The sequence below is a fragment of the Vulpes vulpes genome, chromosome 12 (genome assembly GCF_048418805.1).
Source record: "Vulpes vulpes isolate BD-2025 chromosome 12, VulVul3, whole genome shotgun sequence".
Lineage (NCBI taxonomy): Eukaryota > Metazoa > Chordata > Mammalia > Carnivora > Canidae > Vulpes > Vulpes vulpes.
Genome location: NC_132791.1, coordinates 126,241,685 through 126,269,072, shown reverse-complemented (window position 1 = coordinate 126,269,072; position 27,388 = coordinate 126,241,685). Strand labels below are relative to the sequence as shown.

Genomic DNA, 27,388 nt, shown 5'->3' with positions numbered 1-27,388 from the left:
ACACACAGAGAGAGAGAGAGAGAGAGGCAGAGACACAGGCAGAGGGAGAAGCAGGCTCCATGCACCAGGAGCCCGACGTGGGATTCGATCCCAGGTGTCCAGGATCGCGCCCTGGGCCAAAGGCAGGCACCAAACCGCTGCGCCACCCAGGGATCCCCCCAAGCTATTTTTTTTAAAAGACTTATTTATTTATGATAGACAGAGAGAGCGAGAGAGAGAGAGAGAGAGGCAGAGACACAGGAGGAGGGAGAAGCAAGCTCCATGCCGGGAGCCCAATGTAGGACTTGATCCTGGGACTCTGGGATCACGCCCTGGGCCAAAGGCAGGCGCTAAACCATTGAGCCACCCAGGGATCCCCTCCCAAGCTATTTTTGAACTGTCACCCATCTAACAAGAGTCCTGAGAAAAATGTGAGAGTAAAACATGGATAAAATGAATTAGTTGACTTAAGAAAACTGTCCTACTTACATCTGGCTTATTGACTGTATTATAATATCCAGGAAGAAATCTAACATTTCTTTGGAAGAACAAGTGCCTTTATCATAAATAGTAAAGTACGCTATGAATTGTCTGTTTAATCAAATTCAATTATGGGGATGTCATTAATAACTAATTCATAGTCCTCCTTTTGCATTACCTTTTTAATTTCCAGCAAAAATGACCACAAAGAAAACACAAACAGGGGTTCTGATATGTTCTTCCTTGAAAAAGAAACAAAAATTAGCAAAGAAATCACTAAAAATTCAAAAGGGTTTCACATAACAAAAACAAAAATTTCAGATTCTGGTGTTTGAAAAATGAGTAACATGTCTTTTTCACTATCTCTAAACTGTAACACGTTCCAGCAAAATCCTACCTGATCTAGAGCAGCAGCCTACTGGCTTATGTGCTATCCAGCCAACACTGAGGTGATGTCACTCTAATTTCTCATTTCTCCCTTTTACAATATGTGTTTAAAAGGTTTTCAAAAAGATACCTAATAGTTCCATTTGAAAAAAGTTCTCCCTTTTTACACCCATTTAAATGACTTTTCACATACTACTTCGTGTTCCCATTTTAAACATAACACTACATTAATAGTGTTAATAATAGGTAAAAGATTGTTTTCACAGCTGTCGTTTTAATGACGGTATTTATTTTACTGAGTTCTTTACGAAGTACTAAGTAGCTGTTACAACCGGCAACCCAATGGCCAAATTGGAATTATTAAAGTGACATCACACAAATAAACGAACTGGTGTCATATATGATCTCTATTATCTTACAAGTTACAACAATAATTCATGTTCAAAGCGGAGAATATAAACAAACACAGAACTAGAGTTTCACATACCTTCCCATTATATGGGCCACGCAGCTAAAGGACCACAGATAACAAGGACCCTGGGAATTAAATACTCAAGGCTGTACTTGAAAGCAATGGTTACTCCTCTCTTAATGTTATGAAATGCCATATATATAAAATTTAAGCTTAGCTTTAAATTTTTAAATGTATCTTTATTAACAGAGCTAATTTTAAGTAGATTTTTACCATCCAACCAATGTCACATGTCTTAAAGCCTCGTTTAGAAACTCCCAATTTTTAAGGCACCAATTTCTATATTAGCTCAGGAAACATGAGTTGCTGCATGAAAAATATAAAATTTATGACTCTAGGGGATGCCTGGGTGGTTCAGTTGGTTAAACATCCAACCTTGATTTGGCTCAGGTCATGATCCCAGGGTTGTGGGATGGAGCCCCACGTCAGGCTCTGTACTCATCAGGGAGTCTGCTTAAGGATTCTTAAGGATTCTGTCTCTCAAAGAAAAAAAAAAAAAAAAAAAAGGATTCTGTCTCTCTCCTCCTGTGCCCCACCTCCCCCCACACATGTGCTCACTTTCTCTCTCAAGTAAATATTTTTTAAAAAGTACTAAAATTTATTACTCTATCCTTTTAGATAGTTTATTCATTGCTCTTATAAAGTCCAAAATAGGTGTTACTAATGGGTTGGCAATATTCCTACAAGAGGTGCTGCAGGGGCCTAGGGTTGCTCCTGTTTAATGCTGAAAGCCCCAATTCACAATACATAAATGATTTATGAATATTTATGTACCAAATAACACTGTAACCGTCATTATGAAGCAGACCTCTAAGTATGAGCAAGATGAAAAGAAACATCCTGGCAACTCTGTTTACACACTATGGCAAAACAGAAGTAAACGGATGAAGTATAAATGAATTGGAACAAGGTGTGCAAAGTACAAAGAAACTAAATAATGTTCACATGAAAGAAAGAAATTTCTATAAATTGCTTCTTGAGAAACGACGAAAATCTGAATATCCAAAACTCAAAAACAAAATGATTAAAAAAAAAAACTGGAATTAAGGAGATCACTCAGCTATAAAAACAAGAACAAGCAGGGGGAAAAAAAAGAACAAATAAAATCACTACAGGATCAATCTATAAATTAGATACAGCAGGAAACAGAACAGGCAAGCCTGAAAAACTTTATGCCCGTTTACAGAGGGGACACCAAACGTGAATTTGGATCAACTCAAAGGAACGCAGAACACTAAAAACAGCAAATATTGAAACAAACAGAAGAACTTTTCTCTCATTAAAAATACTTTAAAATAGAATTAGACATTTAAAGCAAAAGTGTTAGAAGGTATTCTGTGGATTATGACAGATACATTAGTAATATGTGCTATTATTGTCATTTGTTTTTACAGAGGCTATAAACCACACACTACTTGTTTAAACAGTAAAATATCTTTAATATGAGCATTGTTCTGGATAAAGTAAGTTATTGAGAAACAGCTTGATCTTTCTGCCTCTTGCATTTAAGATTCGTCAAGGCTAGAGCAGTGCTAAGGCTTAAGATATGATCCCTCTACATCACACACTACCATTTTGGGGACTCACACATCCTGGCCAGCTTTGAAACCTCCTGTTCTTGCTGGTGGGACATGTGACCACTAAGCCTCTCAGGTACATAAATCTCTCCACACATGCACGTGATGCCCTCTCCTAACCTGTCCTGCTGTCCTGGGCATCCCAAACTCATGGCTCTATTTCCTCAACACAGCATGTTCAGTAAGCTCTGCCTGGACTCCCACATCTGGTACCATCAGATGAGATCTCTCTCAGAGCAACAAGACAGGGCAATTGCAGAGTTTATCTCTCTTCTTTCTGGTCTTTTGGGGATCATTATACTCTCGTTCCTGATAGCCATATCTTAAAAACCACCATTTTATGTATATTTTCTATTTTCTGGTTATCTAAGGCAGGCAAATAATATGGTTACTTTGTCTTGGCTGGAAGATCAGTCTTCAGCTATTCGTGAAAAAGAAAGGCTGACTCTGCATTGAACCAAGAGTACACAGGGCAGAGCAAAAGGCCCCATGGAATCAGCCCCAAGAAGCAAGACCACAGCCCTAATAAGCAACTGGCAACATATCCTTGACCTAATTTTAAAACTAGTGAAACGGTTACTACAAAGTGCCTCAAATTTTCCATCTTTTTCAATGAATGTGCCTATTGCAGTTATTGTATGCTTCTCTTACTATTGTATATGGGGTGTGTGTGTGTAAGGGGTGCAGATAATTTGTCTCTTAAATTCATGCATCTTCAGATTGAAGCACCTGAGGAACCTCATCTCTGAGTCTTAGGAAGATAAGATCCTGAATCTCAAGCCTACGCCTATGCCCTACTGAGATAAGACTTTCTTGGGAGGATTTGAATATATTTTTAATGTGAGAGAAGTGTAAATTTGTGGCCACAGGGTAGACTGTTGGTGGATTAAAGGTGGCCACTGGGGTACCTGGATCGAGTCCTACATCAGGCTCCCCACAGGGAGCCTGCTTCTCCTTCTGCCTATGTCTCTGCCTCTCTCTGTGTGTCTCTCATGAATAAATAAATAAAATCTTAAGAAAAAAAGGTGGTCACCAATTATCTGATACTACTCCCATCAAGAGATGGACTTAAGACCCGTCTTTTGGAATGCAGACAGGCTCTGTGACAACTAAGACAAACAAAACACGGTTGCTGTAAAAACTGGAACAGGAGGAAAATCGGGAGTTCAGTTTGCATATCCTTCTTATCCTATCAAGGCCAACTTGTAATATTAAAAATAGCTATAGAGAGGAGCTACTCTGGAGTATTCACTAGACTGATGTAGGTATTCAACATCTCATGACAAAGTGTCAAGGATCAGCTCCCAAATCCAGTATCTTTGAAAAAGAGTTGCAACAAAAATATCTTCCATATTTAAAAAATAGGCACTCTTACAACATGGTCATATTTTAATAAGTATATGGCTTCCTCTTGACACCAAGTGTGAAAAAAAAAGGAAAAACGAAGTGCAGATTAAGTACAGAGCAACAGAATGTGCTCTGGACATTTAGAATATTCTTGTTACTTAAGATTTTGTAATAGTACAACCCCAAAACGATGATCTGGCTTAGGTTATAACTTTCAAAACTCAAACAACTGTAAATTGTGTTATTTGGAATAATTATGTTTAAATATATGCTGCCAAAGTGAGCATGGAACAATTACTTGTAAAATTCCCCAAATTCAAAGACACTATTTAAAAATCCAGAAATAAAAACAAATCATGAACACATTATGCTTTATTTCTTTATTAATCTTAGAACATTCTTTTTCCTTTAATAAAAAAGATATACATACTAATGGCAGAAAATTAAGAGCCCCTCTATAAAATGCTTTGAAAAGAAATTGCAATTATTACCGAAAATGCCAATTCAGTTTAAAATATTCAAGAGACGCCAGTCAATAATCTTCACAACCTTGAAGCAGACTCGCCTCCCTCTGAACCAATGATCCGCTATACCTCCCAGATAATCTGTCAGAAAAGTCTTTCCACATCTTACACTGAACAGTTCAGAACACCAAGATGTAGGCATGGAACAGGAATGTAAACAGGGTACCCCTGTTTCTTCCCAGAAGGGAAGAAACACTTCCCAGTTACTACAATGAAGTCCACAGGACAAGGTAGGGCAGGAAACATGATCCACTGATGCTTGGTGTCAGATACCCAGAGCAGTATCTTCTCTCCCTCTGGCTTGAGGGTCAGCTGGTTAGTTAGATACAATGGAAATAAAACTGAAAGGAATCTGAAGAAGAAATTTTTAAAAATGAATGATATGACTCAACATTTTTTATTTTTGGTGAAGTCGAATGGTTTCCACCACTGAGCAAACTGCAGTGCTTTCTTCCTCTGATCCTCAAAGCTTTCTCGGATCCCTTTCCTCCAGAGTCTTGGCTCTATATCCAGCATCCCACCAATGATTTCCTTTTAAAGAATGAGAAGAAGAAAAAAAAAAAAAAACACACAGACACATGTCTGAAACGGAATGAAACTATTTCTGTTTATTTTGCTACTAAATATAAAATTTAGTAGTTCTCTGTAAGGATGTTCAAATTTTACATAAATATTAGTTTGAAAAATGTTATTTTCCAGCATGGAGGATCCTCAAAAAGTTAAAAATAGAACTACCTTACAATCTAGCAATTGTACTACTAGGTGTTTACCCAATGGATAAAAAAATACATATTCAAAGGGGTACATGCACCCCTATGTTTATAGCAGCATTATCAACAATGGCCAAATTATAGAAGCAACCCCAAGGGTCCATCAGCTTGATGAATGGATAAAGAAGATGTGGACTATATATACAATGGAATATTACTCAGCCATAAAAAGTATGAAATCTTGCCATTTGCAATGACATGGATGGAACAAGACAGTATAATGCTAAGCTAAATAAGTCAGCCAGAGAAGACAAATATCATAAGATTTCAATGATATGTGGAATTTAAGAAACAAGATAAACGAACATAGGGAAAAAAAGAGAGGGAAACCAAGAAACAGACTCTGAACTACAGAGAACACACTACTGGTCACTAGAGGGGAGGTGGGGGGGATGGGGGAAACAGGTGATGGGGATGAAGGAGTGCACCTGTTGGGATAAGCACTGGGTGTTATATGGAATTGATAAATTCTACGCCGAAACTAATTTTGCTCCATATGTTAACTAGCTGGAATTTAAATAAAAACATGGGGGAAAAAATCTTGTTTTCTATTAGTTCTAACTATGCAAACCCTGTAATTCTAGGTGTGCTAGTTGTGTTTCCTGTCATGCAACTTGTTCATTTTGTTGCTTGTTTTAGTACCTCTCCCCATGAGGAGAGGGTCCTGAGTTGTTCTGGTGAAGGCTAAGGAGAAAAAGTTAACCAACATGTAGCAATTATGAACTTTGTTATTGGACTGCAATCCAAGCAGAGGTTCCTGTTCTACTACTTGGTATATTTATACTCCTGTTTCTTCTATTATTAGCTGGAGATCTTTTTTCAGGAAACAAATCATATTTTAATACTAAGACAAAGAATTAAAAGTTATAAATCACCTTCATTTAAAAGTCATATTCCAAAGCCCCATAAGAAATGGATTTTGATTAGTCTGCTTATTATTCTACATTATTTCCCCCATGATTCTCTTCCTGTGCTGTTAGCTACAGAAATTAATGCAATTTATGCTTGTCAGTATCCACGTACACAAGGATATGGCAGAGACGTGCAATGCTTAGAGGGTGACAGGAAAACACCATGTCCGGCAGTCTATAGACCTGCCTGGCATGAAGCGATACAGTCACATATGCTTCCTGGACTGTATGGTGCTTCATTATAAACGAAGGATCTGCATCAACCATGAATGAGAGGCATGTGCACCCTTGGTTCTGTCACTGTGACTGAGTTACATAACCTGTCTGGAGGTCAGGGTCTTCATCTGTGAAACGAAAGAACATCTACAAAACAGAGTGCTCACAACAAAACCTGGCTCACTGTCAGCTCATTCTGGGTGTCAACAACAGAACCTGGCTCACTGTCAGCTCACTCTGGGTGTCAACATGTGTCACCCTGTTCAACACAAGGCGTGCTGACTCCACGGGAAAACAAGTATCGGCACTCTTGACAGAGTCAGTATATGTTTGGTTGCAAAGTGACATTCCTGACTGTTATGAATATTCTGGGATACTTTTATTAATAGTTCCTAGCTTCTTCCTCTAAAAATTGTGTGGAACCGTACTAACCAACTTCACTCTATATTGTGCCCAGAGTTTTTATTTCTCTTTGAAAGACAAGTGTTAACCAAATTGCTAAACTCCAGAATTTTATTAAACTTGTGAGCATACCTTTCCAAAGTAATGAGGGAATTTGTGTTGATCTTCAATGACATGGGCAAACCCTCCTTGGAGGCCAAAATCCACAGAGAAGTAAGGTAAGCCTCTGGGTACCTAAATAAATGGATAAATCACACATGAACACAGCCTAGAATCACAGAGTTCTGCTGAATCCCTTCTCCTGCTCTATGACATGACAGTAATAAGCACCCCTTCAAGACAAAAGTATATAATAAATTTCCAATCTTAGAAATACCTAGGCAATGGCCTAACTTTCAAAGTAAAACATTCATTTGGTAGCCTTTCAGCCAGACAACTCTTTATAACATCCAGCAATTATAATAAAAACCAGTATTTTCCTGTTTGTGGGGAAAACAGGAAGAAGGTACTATTTTTTTTTAAATATAACAGTAATTTTCCTGAGACTACACAGAGACTAAGGATATGGATTCACATATTTCCCTCACCAAGCAGAATAGGGAGAGGCCTACCCATATACATAGAGCTTTGTTTATAATCTGAGATTTTACTACTATCTATTTACTTATCAAAGATGAACCAAACCCAGTCAATCACAATTTTTATTAATGGGTGAGATGGGTATAGCAGTATTTAGTTTACCAACCTTATTTCAAAGTTTCTCCAGGATTACCTATTATCTATTCATCTCTCCTTTCTATATACACACACATAATCTCTCTCTCTCTCTCTCTCTCTCTCTCATACATACACACACACACACACACACACACGTAGTCTGAATTCTATCTCAACTGGAAAAGTCCATAGTTTCTGGCTTCATCAATTAAGTAGATCTTGTATCCTTGCAAGTTTTCCCTCTAAGCCTGAATTCTGTCACCACAAATTACTCAGGTGGATCCTGATCCCCTCGTATAGTCAGCAGTTCCTCATTTTGGCACTGAATCACATGTCTATGTAATTATATGTATTTTATATTGTGTCCTTGAGAAGGCATGACTTGGGAGGAGATAGTATGGTACGATGGAAAGATTGGTCATCATAAAATAATAAAAAGTAGTATAAATTAAGCCTTATTAAAGAGCTGTTCATGTTATAGGAAAAGCACAAGAAAAAAATCAGTTAACAAAATAGTACATAACATAAAATACAAGGTTTTGTGCCTTTGTATTTTTTTATATTTTTGCATTTTAAAAATATGATAAACATGTATGACCTAGACAATAGGCAAAAATGAAGTCAAGAGACAGATATGGCCTCTCCCACAGCTCTGATTCTTACACCTGTGTAACCAAGTTATTTAACATCTCTGAGTCTCATGAGGATGAGGAGGAGCCACGAGGTTCACTGTGAGGATGAAGGAGGAGACTGCACATCAAGTATTTAGCTCAGTGCTGGACACAGAGCAGGTTCTTCCAATACTACTATCTTTTCTGTCTTCCAAACAATAGTGCTTTGTGCAAACATGGTGGTCAAAGGAAAAAGGATGGAAGGCTCCATGAGAATATTTCCACTATCTAAAGCAGATCATCACAAAAATATTTCTGCTGTTTTTTTTTTAAAGATTCATTTATTTATTCATGAGAGACTCAGAGAGGCAGAGACATAAGCAGAGGGAGAAGGAGGCTTTTTGCACGAATCCTGATGCAGGACTCAATCCCAGGACCACTGAGCCACCTAGGTGATCCAATATTTCTGCTATCTGAAGCAGATCATCACATGCAAATCACAAATGTGGATGGTTAAAACAATGTTCCAGAACTACATCACCAGTGGACAGTGCTTCCAAGGAGAGAGAACATGAGGAAGCAATTTGGGATGACCGTGCCTCTGCCCTCTGTTCCTATATTACTGTATTCTGCAGAATAATGGCCCTAAAATATGTCAATGTTCTAATCCTACATTTGTCATGAATATATTACCTCATATGGCAGAGGGACTTCACAGATGGGATTAGTTTATGGTTACTGAAATGAGGATGAGGTGTCCTGGGTTACCCATGTGGGCCCAATGCAATCATAAGAGTTAGTGTTAGGGAAGACTGGGAGATCCTACATCACTCGATTTGAAGATGAAGGATGAGCCACAAGCCAGGGAATGCATGCAGCTTCTAGAAGCTGGAAAAAGGGAAGGGCACGGATTCTTCCCATGGCTTCCAGAAGGAATGCAGGCCTGCTAACCACCTGAGTTCAGTCCAACAAAACCTATTTCACATTGGGTTAGTTGAAATTAAACTTAAAATCATAGTATTTTAAGTTTGGGAAGAGGGACACCTGAGTGGCTCAGCATTGAGCGTTTGCCTTTAGCTCAGGACATGATCCTAGAGTTCCAGGATTAAGTCCCACATTGGGCTCCCTGCATGGAGCCTGCTTCTCCCTCTGCTTGTGTCTCTGCCTCTCTCTCTCTCTCTCTGTCTCTCATGAATAAATAAATAAAATCTTAAAAAAAAAAGTTTGGGAAGAATTCATATGAAATCTCAATAAAATTGCCTTGGGAAAAATGAACACTTCTCTTGACAAGTCAGTTAATAACATGCACTTGCTCTGCAGTGAACATAAAGGTCTATTTCCCTCGTGTATTTCTATGAACTTCACACAAACTTCATACAAGCAAAGAAATCAAGATTCAGAAAGGAAACAAACAGGCATAAAAAGAAAAGGTTATACTCATCACAGAAGAATATAAGTCAACAAAGAATCAGAATGAATTATCAGTATGTAAATCTCTCCTAGAAGCCAAGGATCTACTTGAAAAAAAAAAAAAATCACCCAATCATGAAGCAGGTAAAACATTTTATGAAACTACCAGGGGCATAGAGTTTTAAAAAATAAGTATAATGAGGTTCTTCCAGAATAAACATAACATCAAAATAAGTCAAGATTGTTCACTTTGTGCTCAGAAACACTTTTTATCATTTTTAAAAGGTAGTGGAAAGCTTGTTAACCTAAAAAGTAACCTCCTCTGGAATTATTCCTAATACTCAAGTTCTCTTCACAAGTTCATCCATACGATTATTGAATCCTAAAGCTGAGAGGTCATCTGGCTCATTCCCTGTCTGCTGTGACTCTCAGATACTATGCGATGACTTAGAAAAGGCAACTGTTGGCATCTTTGCAATACTTCAAAGTAGAATATTCAACTACCATTCCTACAAAGATGTTTCTTATTTTTTATATTGGTTAAAATAGTAAAACTTCCTAGATATTTAACTCAAATACTGTGCATGTTTTACAAAACAAACTTAGAATAGGTACAAGGTGGTTTACCAGTAAGAAAACTGCATATACAGGGTAGCAAATGGAGAATAATACATTCTTTTACAATGTCTATTATGAAATATTTTCAAACGCCATTAAAATCATGCTATAAAAGAATATTTAATGGCACTGAAGATCATGATATGAGAAGTGAAAAACTCAGCCACAACAGGTGTGCATACATTAGATGCCTTTTTGTACAGGCTCACAGAGGACAGAAATAAAGAGGACATTTGGAGAGGGGTTTGGGTTTTGTTTTTAATTTTTAAATACATCTTTTGGCCCAATTCACCAGCAAGTAAAGAGAAGAAGACTGTAGATAATGTTTTATCTTTCAATTAAAACTACCATCAGTAATGCAATGGAATTTCAATCTTTTGACTAAGATACAATAAATGTAATGAGAAATCCTACCAGTCACTTGTATCAGGAGTTTGCCTTTCCAAAAGAAGAAACAGAAGAAAAATTATCTGATGCCATCTACTACAAGTGTCAACAAATTAAAAAAAAAAAGTTATAAAAGTTTTAATTTAAATAAAATATTTTGGACTTTATAGATTACATAGTCTCTCTGTTGTAACTCTCAGCTCTGCCCTCATGGCATGAAAGCTTCCAAAACCAACACATAACAGACTGGTGTAGCTGTGTTACAATATGATACCATTTACACACACAGCAGCAGGATATAAGATTTAGCACAGGCTGGAGTGTCCAACCCCTGCACCTAGACTGAGCCCTCCAGAGTCCATGGTCTTCTCTGTTCTGTTCTACGGTGTGTAAGAGTGCCTGATAAATAGCTGTCACTCAACAAGTAGTTGTATGATAAACAACTTTTTGAATAGAAGAACAAAAAGGAATCCATAGTTCTATTCTCTCTCTATTCAATTTGTATTTCTAGAAAAGAGGGAGGTCATTGCAGAAGTACTCAACTCATGTGCAACATATCTAAGAGATGATCTGCAAATCAAGACTGGGCAGCATGGTTAGGAAAGTCCAACAAAGAATGATAAGGCCATCATCTAACTCAACCACTGTTTTAAAGGAACCTAAAAGGGAATCTTTGTATAAGGAAAAAAAAAAAAAAAGAGGTTCAAAACCAAATAGACTCTAGGAAAATGTTTCTCTCATTACAATTCAAGTAACAAGAAGGGCCCTCTCATTACCTGTCCCACAGAGGCTGAGAAGCCCATTACAGGAGCTCCTGTGGCAGAGTGGAATGCTATCATAGCCATTATAGGCACTGCAATGGCACAGGGCCAGAAGGTCAGGAATACACATTCAAATAAACATTTGAACAAATGAATATTTGCTAGACCAAGGAGGATGAAAATAACTTCTTATTCAGAGAATTACTTCACCTTTGGACACTCAGCCAAATGGTCTCTTTCTCAAACAAGATGAAGATCCTAAATACCAGGGAGGAAAAAGAGATACTTACAGACTTTCTGATATCTTTTGAAGAGAGATCGATCAATTTCTTGTTCATAGACCATTCTTCATCAGATTCCATTATGGCTTTCTAAGAAATAGCCATTTATTAATGAAAAAATAGTTCATAAGCAAATACAAAGAGATAATATAAAAATAAAGTAATACAGTGAATTAATCACAGGATATATTACACATGGTAATTCTTATTCTGAATGGATTAAGCTTTAATTTCTGTTATCTAAAACTGGACCTTCTTGATTTTTTTAAAGTCCTATCTTTAGCCAAGATAAGATTATTTCACTCATTCTTAATTTTTATACTAACTTTAGCCCAACTTTACATAATAAACACAATCCTTAGTAAGTCTAAGCAACTTAATATTGAACATAAGTTTGTAAACAAACATTCACAACTTCCTTATCTCATTCATAAAAATCTGCTCAAATAAACTTATTTAGTTTTACCGTCCTTTTCCAAATATTGAAAGTAATTTATAAGCTCTCTGGCAATCAAGCACTTGGACCATCTCTGGCCCTATAACAAAGAAGTAAAAATGCAGGAGGAAAAAATACATAGAAATGGCATCATAAGACTTTCTAGGCTAAGCAACAGAACTAGTATTTATGGTAAAGAAATATTTAATAGAAAATCCAGGATCATGAGTATAAAATACTCTCATTTTTGTACAGTTATCATTATTAATGAAACAAATTTTAAACATACAATTAACATTCTAATAAGCACAATTTAAAAACATCAGATATACTGTTGTTCCATATTTAAAGGGCCTGGATTGCTTGTGTTGACACTATACTGTAGCACATTTAATATAAAACTGAAGCCAAATCAAATAAATGCATCTTTAATGATCATGAAAAAGGTTTAATGTAAAAATGTGACACACTATCCTGTTGAGTGATGACATTCCTGTTGCCCACTGTGAGCAAACAGTGGCTGCCCCATGTTGCATCCCATTACCTCAAGGCTGACAATCACAGTAATCAAAGATCCTCCTGAGGAAGTACCAACATACACACACAAAATTAAAGTATAATAACATCTTTCCCACCTGATTCTGTTTGACATGGAATCAGCATGGGTTGGGGGATTATCCGGCTCCTTCTTCTACTTCAACAGTATAATTCTTAAAAATCACAGTCAATTGTTTTTAAAAATCTGTACAAAGAGGGGTGCCTGGGGGGCTCTGTCGGTTAAGCATCTGACTCTTGACCTCAGCTCAGGTCTTGATCTCAGGGTCATGAGTTCAAGCACCATACTGGGCTCCGTGCTGGGTGTGAAACCTATTTTAAAAAAAAGTCTTGGGGCACCTGGGTGGTTCAGTCACTTCGGTGGCCAACTCTTGATTTTGGTTCAGGTCACAATTTCAGGGTCCTGGGATTAAGCCCCTCATTGGGCTCCCTTGCTCAGTGGGAAGTCGGCTTGAGGATTCTTTCCCCCTCTCCTTCTGCCCTCTTTCTCTCTCAAGCATGCTCACACTCTTTCTGTCTCTCTCTCTCTAAAATAAATAATAAATCTTTAAAAAAAATCTCTACAGAGGCAATAGATTTTCACCACCTCATTAACCTTAACAGGTCTTACAATCCTTCTTATTGGGATGTACAGTCCACATTGATAAACCTGACTATCCTATGTTGTCTAAATGTTGCACTGAAAAGTGTTCCTGTTTGTTCCTTCACAAAACATGACCTCCTCTGATCACTGACATGTTACTGATTCATAGGTGGCTCTACATGGAAGCATTTATAGTAATCTGTAAGTTAAACTGCACCCAGCTCAATATCAAGCCATGCTATTCAGTAAAAGCTGTCTGAATATTACAATGACACTTAACTGATTAAACACTCTAGTAATTATATGTCCAAAATGTATGTCAAGGTTAGACACTGGTTTCTTCTTACAAACAGCATGATGAGGTATGAAATACTAAGAGAGCAGTAACTTATTTTAACAATTGTAATTTATACTATTTGTATGTAACCATAGTAAGCTCTTGTGAATTTCAGTAAGTTTTTTTTAGAATTATAATTATAATTTCGACTTGAAAGTACTTCAAGGTAAAAACCTGATTTTTCATTTGAGAAATGAGAAATTAAAATAGAAATTTTAAATGACCATTTGACAGTTTATTCATACTTATAAATAAGCATGCTTTTTAAAGATCAAACTCCCAAATTTTGCTCTACAGAAATGTGTAATACAGTGGAATTTTTTTGTGCTTTACTTCATTTCTTTAAAGTCTGACATAAGCATATATAGAGAAAAAAATACAAGAAAAAAGATAATCATATTCATAAAACAGCACCATAATGAAAAGATATGCATACAAAGACTATCCCCAAATACCTTAAAATAGATGGGAGCCATGTCACCCACTTCCTTCGGGAGAGGGATGCACTCATAAACCATGTGACACTGCCTCTTCATGCCCATGTATGTTTCTAAAAAGATGCAGTCCAATCCTTTAACTTCAAACATCTTTACCAATGATTTTCTGAACATCTGAAGAAAGGAAAATGGTTTGGTAAATAAAGCACTCAGAAAAAATATAAAATGTAAAAACAATAAAAGGTAAAGTAAATTCCTTTAAAATAAAAAAATAAGTAGTAAACATTTAAATTCTCTACTGTTACCTTATAGTTACTTTACTTTCTAAACCTACTACATTATTTCACATACTTAAGCAACATTTTTTTAAAACTGAAACTACTCCGCACAGTTTTATATATATAGTGGAAATGGTTCCAAATAAACTAAAATAACAAAAGGAAGAGATAAAATCAAACTCAAGTAGTAAAATATGCAGAACTGACAGTAAAATCAGAGGAGAACAAAAACCTCCTGGAAGGCAGGCATCAAATTCCCTCGAGGCTGCTTACCTATGCTCACAGCGTCCTTGTCCATTGGTTCCCTTCACTTGTAACCCTGCATATTCAACTGGTCCCCTATTTTCACCTACAATCGTGTCCTAACAAGCGTATGAAAGTCAAACACACTGAAGTTGAAAAGAGAGTGTTTTCTCTTCCCAAAGAACTCAACATAATTATGAAACCCCTACTTTTTACTATTTTCTACTTATTTATTTCACACTCCCAGGCCTGAGGGACAGTGGTTTGTGGAGGGTGTTTGGACAGAGCTCAGACATGCAGTCCAGGAAGACCACATGTATTCACAGGACAGCCCTTAGAGTAAAGGATGAAGCTAGGAAGGGGAGCAGGCTGGAGCCTGGCAGCCAGAAGCCGACTCCCCACCACCACCAAGGTGTCTAAGAATTCTAAATTCAAACCTGGCCTCGTAGAGTGTCATATAGTTATAAAGTACTAGTAGTATATTTGCCTAAATAGGAGGAAGAAACTTTTTTTATTTAGATTTGTCAGATGATTTATAACTTTTTAAAATTTTAATTAAAATTTTAAATTATGACTGTAGATGAAGAAAATACAGAGATCTCATGTATTTAATCCTGGTTCCCCAAACATCTTACAAAACCACAGTACAGCATCACAACCAGAATATTAACAAGGATACAGTTGAGATACATAGCAACTCCAACACTGTTAAAGATCCCTCTGCCCGCTTAAGCCACATTCACTCTCATCACATCAGCAAACATAAGTGTGTTCTCCATTTCTTTAATCCTAGCATTTCCAGAATGTTCTATCAACGGAATCACAATCTTTTGAGGTTGCTGTTCTTCACTCAGCATAACTCCCTGGAGATTCGGGGCACCTGGGTGGATCAGTGGGTTAAACATCTGCCTTCGGCTCAGGTCATGATCTCAGGGTCCTGGGATCGAGCCCTACTTGGGCTCCCTGCTCAGCGGGGTGTCTGCTTCTCCCTCTCCCTCTGCTCCTCCCCCTGCTCTCTCTCTCTCTTTCTCAAATAAATAAATAAAATCTTTAAAAAAGAAAAAAAAAACCTGGAGATTCAATCAGGTTGTTGTTGAGACACTGCCTAGGGACACCACGGGAGGCACCCGTGCAGGCTTCCCAATCAGCCTCTATTGACACCCAATAGAGGGAGAGGCTACTTACTACTGCTATGTAGGGGATGGGAACTCTGAGATCCCATCAGGTCTCTGATAATCACTTTTACTGATCACTCATTGCTTTTCTGTTTTGTATTCATTTTATAAAATAGGAGTAAGTAGGAAAAAAAAGAAATCAAGTAATTGTAATCTGACATAAACTAGAGAGATATCTAATAAGCAATGGATACAGGATTTGCTTTTCATTTCTGGCCATGGCTATAAGGAATTTCAACACAGCCTCCCTACTTTAGATGCTCAATTTGTTGTTAAACTCAAAGTCTTGGCTAATAGCCTACAGGGCTGCAGACTTTCCACCTACACTCTCATTATAAGGAGACTGTGAGGTAAATCATTAGAGATGACTAAAGATGATTGTTTCCCTTTTTAAAAATTCTCTGACTTTGGTACTATATAAAATCAAATTAATGGAGACAGTATGCACACAAATGAGGTTAAATTATGATTAAAAATAACAAAATATAAGCAAGCTATGGCATAGATATCTACCTGGTAAAACTGATCATTCAAATCTTACAGTTAGTTGCCAAAGCCCTATTGTGATTTCTGCGGATAAAAACCCCTCCCTCCAAAAAAGCTGTTTTCATTAAATTGTTTCACTTTCCTCTTCTTGAGCAAACAAAGGAAACTAAATTTCCCAGCCTCTCTAGGATTTAGGTGGGGACATATTTAATTCTGGGCAACAGAATGCATATCAAAAGGACAGTGTCACTTGTATGACAAGTGGCTTATGTGTCACTTGAAACTGTTAAGGGGTACTGTGCCTTTTTGTACTCATTTTCTTTCATCCAAGGGGCTGAAAGAGAAGGATTCCACCACAGGAGAGCCTTTGCATAGAAGGAGCCTGGATACCTGATTTAACGACTAGAGGCAATCTGTCTTGGAGAAATGCCCAACCCACACTAGAATATGACATAAGAAATTAACTTCTGGAGCACCTGGAGGACCTAGTCTGTTGAGCATCTGCCTTTGGCTCAGGTCATGATCCCAGGGTCGTGGGATGGAGCCCCGCTTCGGGGCCTCATATCTCAGGTTTCTGCTGGGTGGGTGAAGAAGAATGCTTTCTCCTTCTGCCCCTCAACCCTGTGCTTGCTTTCTCTCTCTCCCAAATAAATAAATAAATCTTAAAAAAAAAAAAAAAGAAATTAACTCTTGCTGTTTTAGAGCACTGTGAGTCAGGCTTTGTCTGCAACAGCAGTGAAGAATAAAATGGGTGATCCACAAACAGTTAACCGCCTTCTTCCCTCTACTTAATTGTATGTCATGACAGTTACCTTCATAGGCCTAGTAACAGATGCACAAAAAAATTAAAACACAAAACCAAATGGGAAAATATAACCATTTTTATAAGTTTTTTTAGACTGTCTCTAGTTTGTTAACTGTTACTATGTTTCTGAATTGTTATTTATTATGAATATTTTCAATTAATTGTAATTAATTTCATTACCTACTTCTGTGGTAAGATAATCTTATATGCTAGAAAAAGGAAAATTACTACTAGAGAGGAACTACATATTTGAAAACTAAGTTTTCTGAAGAAGGTAGAAGGTAGATAAAAAGTAGTAGCAGCAATAACAATGTAAATTCAGCTAATCTAAACATATCTCATAAACCTCCTTACTTCGTGTTTGCTCACAGCCCTTTCCTGGCTTAACTGTTTAGATGCTCGTTCTAGATACTCTCTGGACAATGGTGAAGAAGACAGACTCCAGATGTCATGAATCATAAATGAAAACTCAAAAACCTAAATTAGTAGTAATGCAAAAGTAGTTCAATATTATATATATAAACATCATACTAATAGTTTTGAGGAGGACACACACATACATTGAACAACCTCTCCTCTCTGTGTATAAAAGCCTTTAATTTAAAAATATGAGTTTAAGGACATAATTTGAGGTTATTCACTCCAATAAATCAGGATTTCCCCGAAGCTCGGTATAACACATACACTATATGTATTTAAATAATATTCATTCTTTAGGTTATATGACAACTAAACACTGAAGAAAGTTTTTTAGTTCATTATTACAAGATACCAAAACTATTTAATGCTTCAGAGAGATATAGATACCCAGTGTTATGGGGATGCCATTCCCTATTTAGCTAACACATCTGGACTAAAATAACTTACAATATATTTAAGTAAATGATACTACAGAGTGTTGCAATTTTTCATTTGTATAAAGTCACATTATAACAATCCGGGTAAATATAAGAACAAAATTTTGAAATGAAAATTATTTTACTGGAAGGTATCAAACCTATTTAGGATTGATTATATAATATTAATACTATAATTTATTCAAGTTTTCCAAACAGAACATGTGTAAAGATAGAGTTATTCAAAGATAAATGTTATGAGACAGAATACAACATACATACTTAACTCTATACTCTCCATGGAGTGACCACTCAAAAATAATATTAAAGTAATTTTTAAAACAGTCCAAACCTATGAGAATAAGGAGAATGAGAGAAGACTTGTAATACATGACTTGAACACTAGAAAGATGGTTCACGCCTGAGTGGTGTGGAGGAGGAGATTAGTGAAGGTGCAGCAAAAAGCAACCGGCGCAGACAAAAACTCCTGGAAAAAAGCAATTAACACGCCGAGACCCTCCTGGACTCTGGCAGAACACTCCAGGATCATTCTTTGGAGAAGGTAAATAATAAGGGTGTGAGGCTGTGAAAACCAGACACCACTAAGGCCAGAGTCTGAAAACAGGGCTATTACAGAAAATGGTATGCAAGGCTTCTGCCACCCCAGGCTTCTTCCTCAACTCCGCTGCCAGAACACTCGCAGGCTGTCTTAGAGGCACTTGGTGAGAAAGCGGTCTCTGAGAGCCTGATCACCACACAAGAAAGACCTGCCAGTACAACGCTGGAGGTTTCCCAGTGAGATGGCTCCCTCATAGCACTGGGCAGTGAAGCCCATGGCAGATAACGACCTCGCCCTCACACCACGAATCTGGATGCTTGCTTACAAAATGGACCTATGATGTCTGACTATAACATAAGCTCAAACATATCTGTCACACTGATAAGGGGACCTAAGTTTCACTATATATTTAATGAAACTAAAAATTTGGCTCTTACTCATTCAAAATCTGTGATATTCCCATATGCTCTGCCAAAACTTATCTTTACATTTTTCTATTAAATAAGATCTAAAATTAAATTTAAATGTTACTAGAAGATGGAGATAAAAATCACTTAAAAGAAGTGTCTCCTTCATTTATAAACAGTATTCAAATAATGTTTTTTATACATTCTCTAGAAGGGGTGAATAACCATAAGGATATTTAAAAGGTATGTCATTTGGAATTTTTTTTTTTTAATTTTTTTTTTTATTTATTTATGATAGTCACAGAGAGAGAGAGAGAGAGGCAGAGACACAGGCAGAGGGAGAAGCAGGCTCCATGCACCGGGAGCCCGACGTGGGATTCGATCCCGGCTGTCCAGGATCGCGCCCTGGGCCAAAGGCAGGCGCCAAACCGCTGCGCCACCCAGGGATCCCTGGAATTTTTTTAAAGATTCTTTATTTTTAAGTAATCTCTATACCCAACTGGGGCTGAACTCAAAATCACAAGATCAAGAGTCACACATTCCACTGACTGAGCCAGCCAGGTGCCCCAATTTGAATTTTTGAATATATCTGAAAAATAAGAACAAAAATCTCCAAAGCTACATTTCTTTCAATAAGCTATAATTCAGATACTTTATTTGCTCACTATCTTATGCTAATTTATAACTTGTAGGAATCTCTTCTTTTATCATACAAAAAGAGCCATAATGCTATTATTTGTATAATAAAATAACTTGGCTTTTACTCCCTTATTTAATTTTCCATAATGCACATGGCTCACAAAATCCACTAAACTATAATGTAACCTGTACAAGAATATACCATAACTTTGGGCAGAATTAATGATTTTATCTCTGCATTTCTCATAACACCTGGATTATCTTATATTCATGTACTCAATATCTACTGAACTGAATATATTTCTTCTTTATCTACCTCAATGTTTTCCATCAAGTAGCTTAATTTCTTGTAGAAATATAAAACACACAGACTAGATTCTTGTATTACTTAAAATCTTCTTGGCACTGTATTTTGCTCTAAGTTAAGCCAGTTTTACATGTATAAATTTTTAAAAGACATTCCAGAAAGTGTCAAAATAATTCCAAAAATCAAATTTGCATACTTTCCACTTTAAATTATTTAGTGCACTGGCATCAACTGCTAGAAAAAATTTCTTTTTCACATCAAATATATTTGTCCACATTCTTGCCTGTGCTCAGCCGCAAATGCATTAAAGGTCTGCCCTTTACCTTTCACAGCATAAACTTAAAGATTACAAGGAGTAAGAGACTGTTTCATAATATGTAGTCAAAATATCTTCTCTTTCAGCATCTTTACCAGCATAATGCAAAGACTAAGCACACAGTCTCTTCTGAAATCTTACAATGTTCACATTTTCTAACTAGGGGGTCCCTGTAACCCCTATTCAAATGTCAAGTTTTAGAAAAGCAAGAGTTTTATTTTATTTTATTTTTTAGTCATTATAAGGTCTTGAAATAATTGAGGAGCAATTTCACCCATGTTGTGTTTTTCAGTTTCTTACAGAATCAGTCACAAAAAAAGAAAAAAGAAAAAAAAATCCTTGAATTCAAAAGCTGGGCCAGGTTATAAAGAGAAAAGTATAGAAATAAAGGCTGATAGAAAAATCATAGCATCACAGGCCAGTTCCATTGGAGGAAAATATGGTAACTGTTCCAAAGGAAACTCTTGACTTCCAAATTTATTCTTTATTATCTGAAAATATCTTTCCTTTCAGCTATAATCTATTATCTTACTGTTAGGAATGATTATCTCATGCTCCACAAAAGCATAGATTAAAAATCTTACATTGATATTTTAAGTAAAAATAATTATTACATTGCCACAGTTTATCTAATACACAAAACTTTTGGTTTATATCTGAAACTAATGTGTTATATATCAACTATATCTCAATAAAAACTTTTTAAAAAGCTTTCAAAAGATAGAGTACAAAGGGAAATAAATAAAATAAAAACGTAGTGCGTGGTGAAAACATGATTACACAACTAGGGAAATGTGTAAATTCAGAAAGTAAAATCACTGGTCAAAGGTATAAAAAACCTACTGGAATTTACCAACAATAGTTTGTAAAGATTGCATATGAGCATTACAAGGACGAGCATGATCACACTGACCTGAATTTCCTCCCAGACATCTTCATCCAACAAGGTAGATGCTCTATGGTGCTGCAAAGGGACTATCAGGCAGTGCCCCTCAGTAAGAGATTGGAAGTTGGGTAAACATAAATAAACCTAGAAGGGGAAACATTACAAAGTGAAATGTTATGTATTTATCCTCAGTTGTGACAAATGAGCCATGGTAAACATGGCTCATATTTCATAAGGTATGCTTGTTTATAAGCAATGTATTTTATGTTTTTAAAGATAGCTGGTATATTTTTAAACTTTTAAAAGCCATGAAGATAGATTTTAACACACTGGAAATTTACGGCGTAGGTCTCAATTTTAACTCTTACATGTATATCAGAGATTGAGTTTACCCAAGGGCAAAATGAATGACACTTTATCCTTGGCCTGAGAAAGTTTTTACTTATTGAAATAACACAACTTTTGGCAAGAATGAAAAAAATACATGGCGTGGTAATAGTAGATAAGTCTAACTGGTGCCTATGAATCAGACATTCCTTCTCTCAGTGGCTGAACAGAGAGAATCAATCCAACTAAGAAAAGAAATGTATTCTGGATGGCTTTACTGCTCTGGTTAATAAGTTCTATATATTTAAATACATGTATTACCTAACAAAATTGGTGCTATTTTTTCACTATACACAAACTGTCTTTAAAAAAAAATCGGGAAAAAAATCGGGGTGCCTGGGTGGCTCAGTGGTTGAGCTTTTGCCTTTGGCTCAGGTCGTGATCCTGGAGTCCTGGGATCGAGTCCCACATCAGGCTCCACAGGGAACCCTGCTTCTCCCTCTGCCTATGTCTCTGCCTCTCTCTCAGTGTCTCTTATGAATAAATAAATAAAATCTTTTAAAAAATGAAAACAAAAGTCAATCAGTATGTATATAGTGAGCAAACAGTGTTCATGAGGAACATAAATAATATTCTGCAAAGGGGCTTGATCTTGATGAGTAGAGACAGAAATTTACCTAAATTTATAGTAAAATCATAACCATATTCAAAATTAAAAACAATATCAGTACTGATTCATTAATTGTAACAAATTTCTAACTTGTAAATTTGCTTACTACTGTCAGATGTTAATAACAGAAGAAACTAGACATGGTATATATGGAACTCTGTACTGACTTCTTAATTTTTCTGTAAATCTAAAACTGTTTTAAGGAGCACCTGGGGGGCTCAGGTCATGATCCCGAGGTCCTGGGATCGAGCCCCATGTTGAGCTCCCTTCTCAGTGGAGAGTTTGCTTCTCCCTCTCCCCAACCACCTTCTCGTGCTCTCTCTCGCTCTCGCTCTCAAATGGATGTTTTTTTAAAAATAAAAAATAAAATTGTTTTTAAAAACAAAGCCTACTTGAATAAAAAAAAAAGTAAAGCACAGGGTTAAGACAAGGAGGGAGATAGATGACTTTTATTTTTAAAAAAGGAGGAAGAAGGCAAAAACAGCTGATGATCAGGAGTTACTTAACTCTGTGACTCTAATGAGTACTAATATAGTTCATTAGTGTAGTTGCCTTGAAGATATTAATTTTAAATGTTAGAAATTCAAGCCGAGGGAGAATTACTGAATTGCTTTGAAATATTATATACTGTTTCAACTTAATGGCAAAGCAATTCCTTGGAAACTCAAAATCATGGATGATTAACTTAGGTTATAGCTAAGAGGAATAATTTATTGTTTATTCAGATTAATTAAATGACCTGTTAGATATTGTAGGACATGGAAGAAATTCCATCTAATCAATATTTCAATATTTCTACATTTTAAAATATTCAGAGACAAAAGGCTGAATGTCGATGGTAGTTTTTAGAGCAAAGATTGCACATTAAAGCAGAGGTGGAGCAAGGAGAGACTCAGTGGTTTTTTTTTTTTTATTCTAAACTGAAGTACAAAGACCATCCAGGAGGGAACACACAGATCAACCAACTCTCAGGAAGTCACAGGCAAAGAGAAGCATTTAATACTGTTAGAGAAGACTTGTCGGAGAGTGTAGATCATGGCAGAAGAGGACCAGCGAGGAGAACAGAACAGTACAGTATTCACTGGCCAGCCTTTTGCTTTCACAAGTACACAAGCAATGCCCACTTCAGGATGCAGCCTACACAGCAGAAAGCTGGCAGGAGGTCATACACTGGCACTGTCTGCCCCACACGCCCACTCCCAGACACAGCCAGTCCCCAGCACCAGGGATGGGAATAACCCCAACTTTCTCCTCGAGCACAGCAGGAAACATTTAATGTTACTTCATGTTCAATCTGTTCTTACACTTTTAAAAGATGGGGAATGGATGAAGATAAATGAAATATTTATAATGTTGTAACTACAAAAATGTATTACTGCTTATGTAAAGGTCTGCAAGGTAACTTAGATGATACAAGTTACTAGTTCTGGTGGTTTTTATTTTAATTGAATAAATCATAAATGGAATTTTCACATTTACCTTTTTGAGAAAGTCTGGAAGGAAAGAAAGACAAAGAAGGGTAAGGAAGTAAATTAAAGAAACCAAAATACAAAAGCGGTAAGTTGATAGTCTTTAACAATCTATACATACTAAAGACTAGAATCCAAATGGAAAAGCCCCTGTCAGCTGTTTGGCTCACAGGGGTGTATCTCCTGTGCTCACAAGAAACAAATTAACAAACACACGTACATGCAATGCCCAAATTGCCAGCTCCTGAGTGAGCCTTCATCCATTCACTTCTGTTCCCACTCCACTCCAGCTACCCTGGCCTTTCCATTCCAGAATGCCACCTCCTTCCCTCCTCGGGGTTCTTCTCTCACTGACACCCCTTCCCAAAACAGGAGTCACCATCTCAAAAAATCCAGTCACTTTATCCCATTTTCCTGCTTTATCTGCTTCAGGACAACACTTTCCTCAATCAGGACAATTGTTAGTGTTTCTTTTCTTCCCTATTTTACTACAACACAAGCTCTGCAACACATCTAAGTCTGCTTTTCCCCAGAACTATTAGGATCTGGTATATTGGGAGCACAGTAATTCCTCACTAGTAAGAATTAAGTCGTCAAATACTTACTGAAATGAGTGTCTACAAACACATACTGTCGATATACAATGGGATATATGTTTGGTAAACAACAGGATTCATGCTTGGTGGGCGATGATGACTAGTTACCTCTGCCCTCACAGAACTTACTGATGATTAGGAGAGGGACTCAATAAATGAGTAAAATACAGTAAAATTTTACAAATTATGAGATAGTCTGTGAAGAAACAAATAGGTTCTATGAGAAAGTAAGGGAAGAAACAGAAACTACTTTAGACTGAGTATTTCTGAAGTGGTTTTATTACCAAGAGTCAAGTGCCAACCATGGAAATAAGGTCATGCCACTGATACATGGCCGACCCAGAACTGGAGTCCTGGTGGTCCAGCCCGGCCCCAAAGTGCAGAGCCTTTGGCATCACCCAATGCTTCTTCTCTGACAGAAGAATCACACAAAATTTGAGCTTCGTGTCACCTAAATATTTACACTCGCTCTAGAGAAGATTCTAAGAATCATGGGAAGTTAGAAAAGAAAAATACTTAAAACACAGAATAAGGGAAGCACAGATTAGAATGCTGTAAGAGTCTGAGAAAGAGGCAAATCTGCACAAAGCGTATCATTTCCTCAGGGCAATAAATGTTCTATTTCATACCTTAACACCTATGGCAACGATAAGGTGCTTGGGAAACTGAGAGCTGTCAAAACAATACAGACATTTCTCCATTTGTGCAGCCAAACTCTGGTGCTCGGCAATTGCTTTCCTTCTCTGGTTCTCTTCCTCTTCACCAGAACGTTCTCTCTCAGCTGCTTTGGAGACAAACATGTCATCTAGAGTGTAATAGTCTCCATCTGTTTTTCCCATAAACTGAAAAACCAAAATAACAGGAGTGGGGAGAAGGCTGTGGTTAACATATTATTGTACTGTAGTGACTGAAGTCATATCTGTAAGCTCTATGGTAAAACTTTTAAACTAAAAAAAAAGAAAAAAGAAAAAAAAAAGAAAAACATGATTAAAAATTTAAGCTTGATTTTCAAGGTCAATCAAACCTCATCAACAACATCATCATCACAGCTAATGTTTGCTGAGTATCTACCATGTACAATTTTATGCAATTTGATTGTTTTATACTCCCATGAGAAAAAGACATGATCATTTCTATTTAATAGATAAAGAAATTGAACCATAGAGAAGTTAAGAACTACCTTCATTTTTAAATTAGCATATGCCCATAGAGAATATAAACATTTTTCAACTGTATCTCCAAGTGGCTTCTCCTCACCTCTCCAAATATCAACTGTAGTCAGAGTCATTCTTTTAAAACAAAAATTTTATTTACTTATTTTATGTCTTCAGAGAACTCCACATTGTGTAAAGGATCAAGTTCAGACTCTGGTCTGCCTACTAAATCACATACACAGACAAGCATAAAGGTCAACAGTTTGGACTCTTTCGTCAAAATGACCGTGGGAGAGTTCTAGCTCCTGTGTGTATTAGCCTTGGGCAAGTTATGTACCTCTCTGTGCTTCCCACATGTTTTACCTCCTCCTTTCACAATGGTTGCAACAATACTATCTACCGATAGGTTATCTTGCTTAATCCCCACAACACACGCCTGCACAGTAAGGAGTCACAAATGTGAGCCAACATGACCATTACAATCCTCCTCATAATGATTACATCCCCACTTAAACTTTATGCTCTGGTCATCATCCTGTTTTCAGTCCCCAAAAGTACTGCTACCTTCAGGCTTTGCACATCCTGCTCCTGACCAATTCTACCCTCAATTTTGCCATTCTACTCCAGTTGTTTTCCAGTCTGAGGCTTACATGTAGTTGTCACCTCCGAAAAAAGGACTTTCCTGGATCTCCCAAGATCCTCTGGTACTGTTCATCAGGTTCATGAGGAGCACATTATATCATAACTGCTCATTACCTTGTGTTTTTCTTCCATTAGACTAAGTTCTAAGTACCAAAAGAGAAGTACCATCAAGAGGACCTAACGGTATTGAAATTTATGCACCTAATTATTGAGTTTCAAAGTATATGAAGCAAAGACTTGATAGAAATGCAGAAGGAATACACAAATCCACAATGACAGTCAGAGATTTAAATACCCCCTTCTCAATAACTGAAAGAACAAGGAGAAAACCATTAGGTTCAGAAGATCTGAACAAACTATCAACAAAGTTGACCTAACATTGACAGAAATTCTATCAAACATCAGCAGAATCCACATTCTTCTTAGGAGCACAGAGAACATTTACTAAGGGATGATATTCTTGATCATAACGCCAGTCCTCATAAATTGAAAAGAATTCAGGTGACGTAAAGTATGTGCACTGAAGACAATGGAACTAAATTAGAAATCACAAAAGAAACACATCTGGAAAACTGCCAAGTATTTGAAAATTACATAGCCCAGTTCCAAATAACCCATGTATCTATCAAATAAATAAATAAGAAAATCAGAAAGTATTTTGAAGTGCAATAAAATACAGGCAAATTTATGGGATGTTGCTAGAGCAATACTTAGAAGGACAATTACAGCACCAAACACTTATGTGAGAAAACAAGAGAGGCCCCAAAGCAATGATGTCAACATCCACCTTCAAGTAAAAAAAAAAAAAAAAAAAAAGAATAAAATGCCATTACTGATAGAACCAGGTAAAAATCAGAAACCAGATAATTATTATTAGTAGTAATGTGTCTCTCTGAGCACATCAGTGTCTTTGTCTATAATTTATTTTTATCTTCTATTTTTCTCCATATTAATCCTCATATATATATGAATATCTGCATTCTTTCATGTTTGTCTATTTATATGAACTGCCCAGATTTACAATTATTTTACCTTCAGACCTTTATCTCAACCATAACATATTACATTTTTAAAAATATCACAACTAGTCACTAATTATTTTCGTAAGAGTGACAAACCACGTGCTAGGTACTAACAGAAACCTTATGTAAATTACTCTCTCATTCAAACATCTCTACAACATAGAAATTGTCATCCTCTAAATCTAACATTTAATTGTTAGATTAAAAAAATCATAGCTATTATGACACAGAAGCAGGAATTCAACACAGATAAATATGACTGTAAAAATGAAGACTATATGACATACAGTGAGCCTTTCTAAAAAATCCATCTTTAAAATACAGAAAGGGGGATGCCTGGGTGGCTCAGTCACTTAAGGGTCCGCCTTCAGCT

The 27,388-nt window shown here is 36.7% G+C and overlaps 1 protein-coding gene across 1 annotated transcript in view; it reads right to left on the bottom strand.

The window, feature by feature from the left end:
- Window positions 1–4,607: 4,607 nt before the first annotated feature.
- CWF19L2 (CWF19 like cell cycle control factor 2) overlaps window positions 4,608–27,388 on the bottom strand; it is a 144,942-nt gene continuing 122,161 nt past the window's right edge. The window contains exons 13-18 of the mRNA XM_026006778.2: window positions 24,827–25,039; window positions 21,163–21,279; window positions 14,217–14,372; window positions 11,860–11,940; window positions 7,198–7,299; window positions 4,608–5,297 (exon numbers count right to left, since the gene is read on the bottom strand). Coding sequence (XP_025862563.2) covers window positions 5,154–5,297; window positions 7,198–7,299; window positions 11,860–11,940; window positions 14,217–14,372; window positions 21,163–21,279; window positions 24,827–25,039 — 813 coding nt within the window. The 3' untranslated portion in view covers window positions 4,608–5,153. The remainder of the gene's footprint in view (window positions 5,298–7,197; window positions 7,300–11,859; window positions 11,941–14,216; window positions 14,373–21,162; window positions 21,280–24,826; window positions 25,040–27,388) is intronic.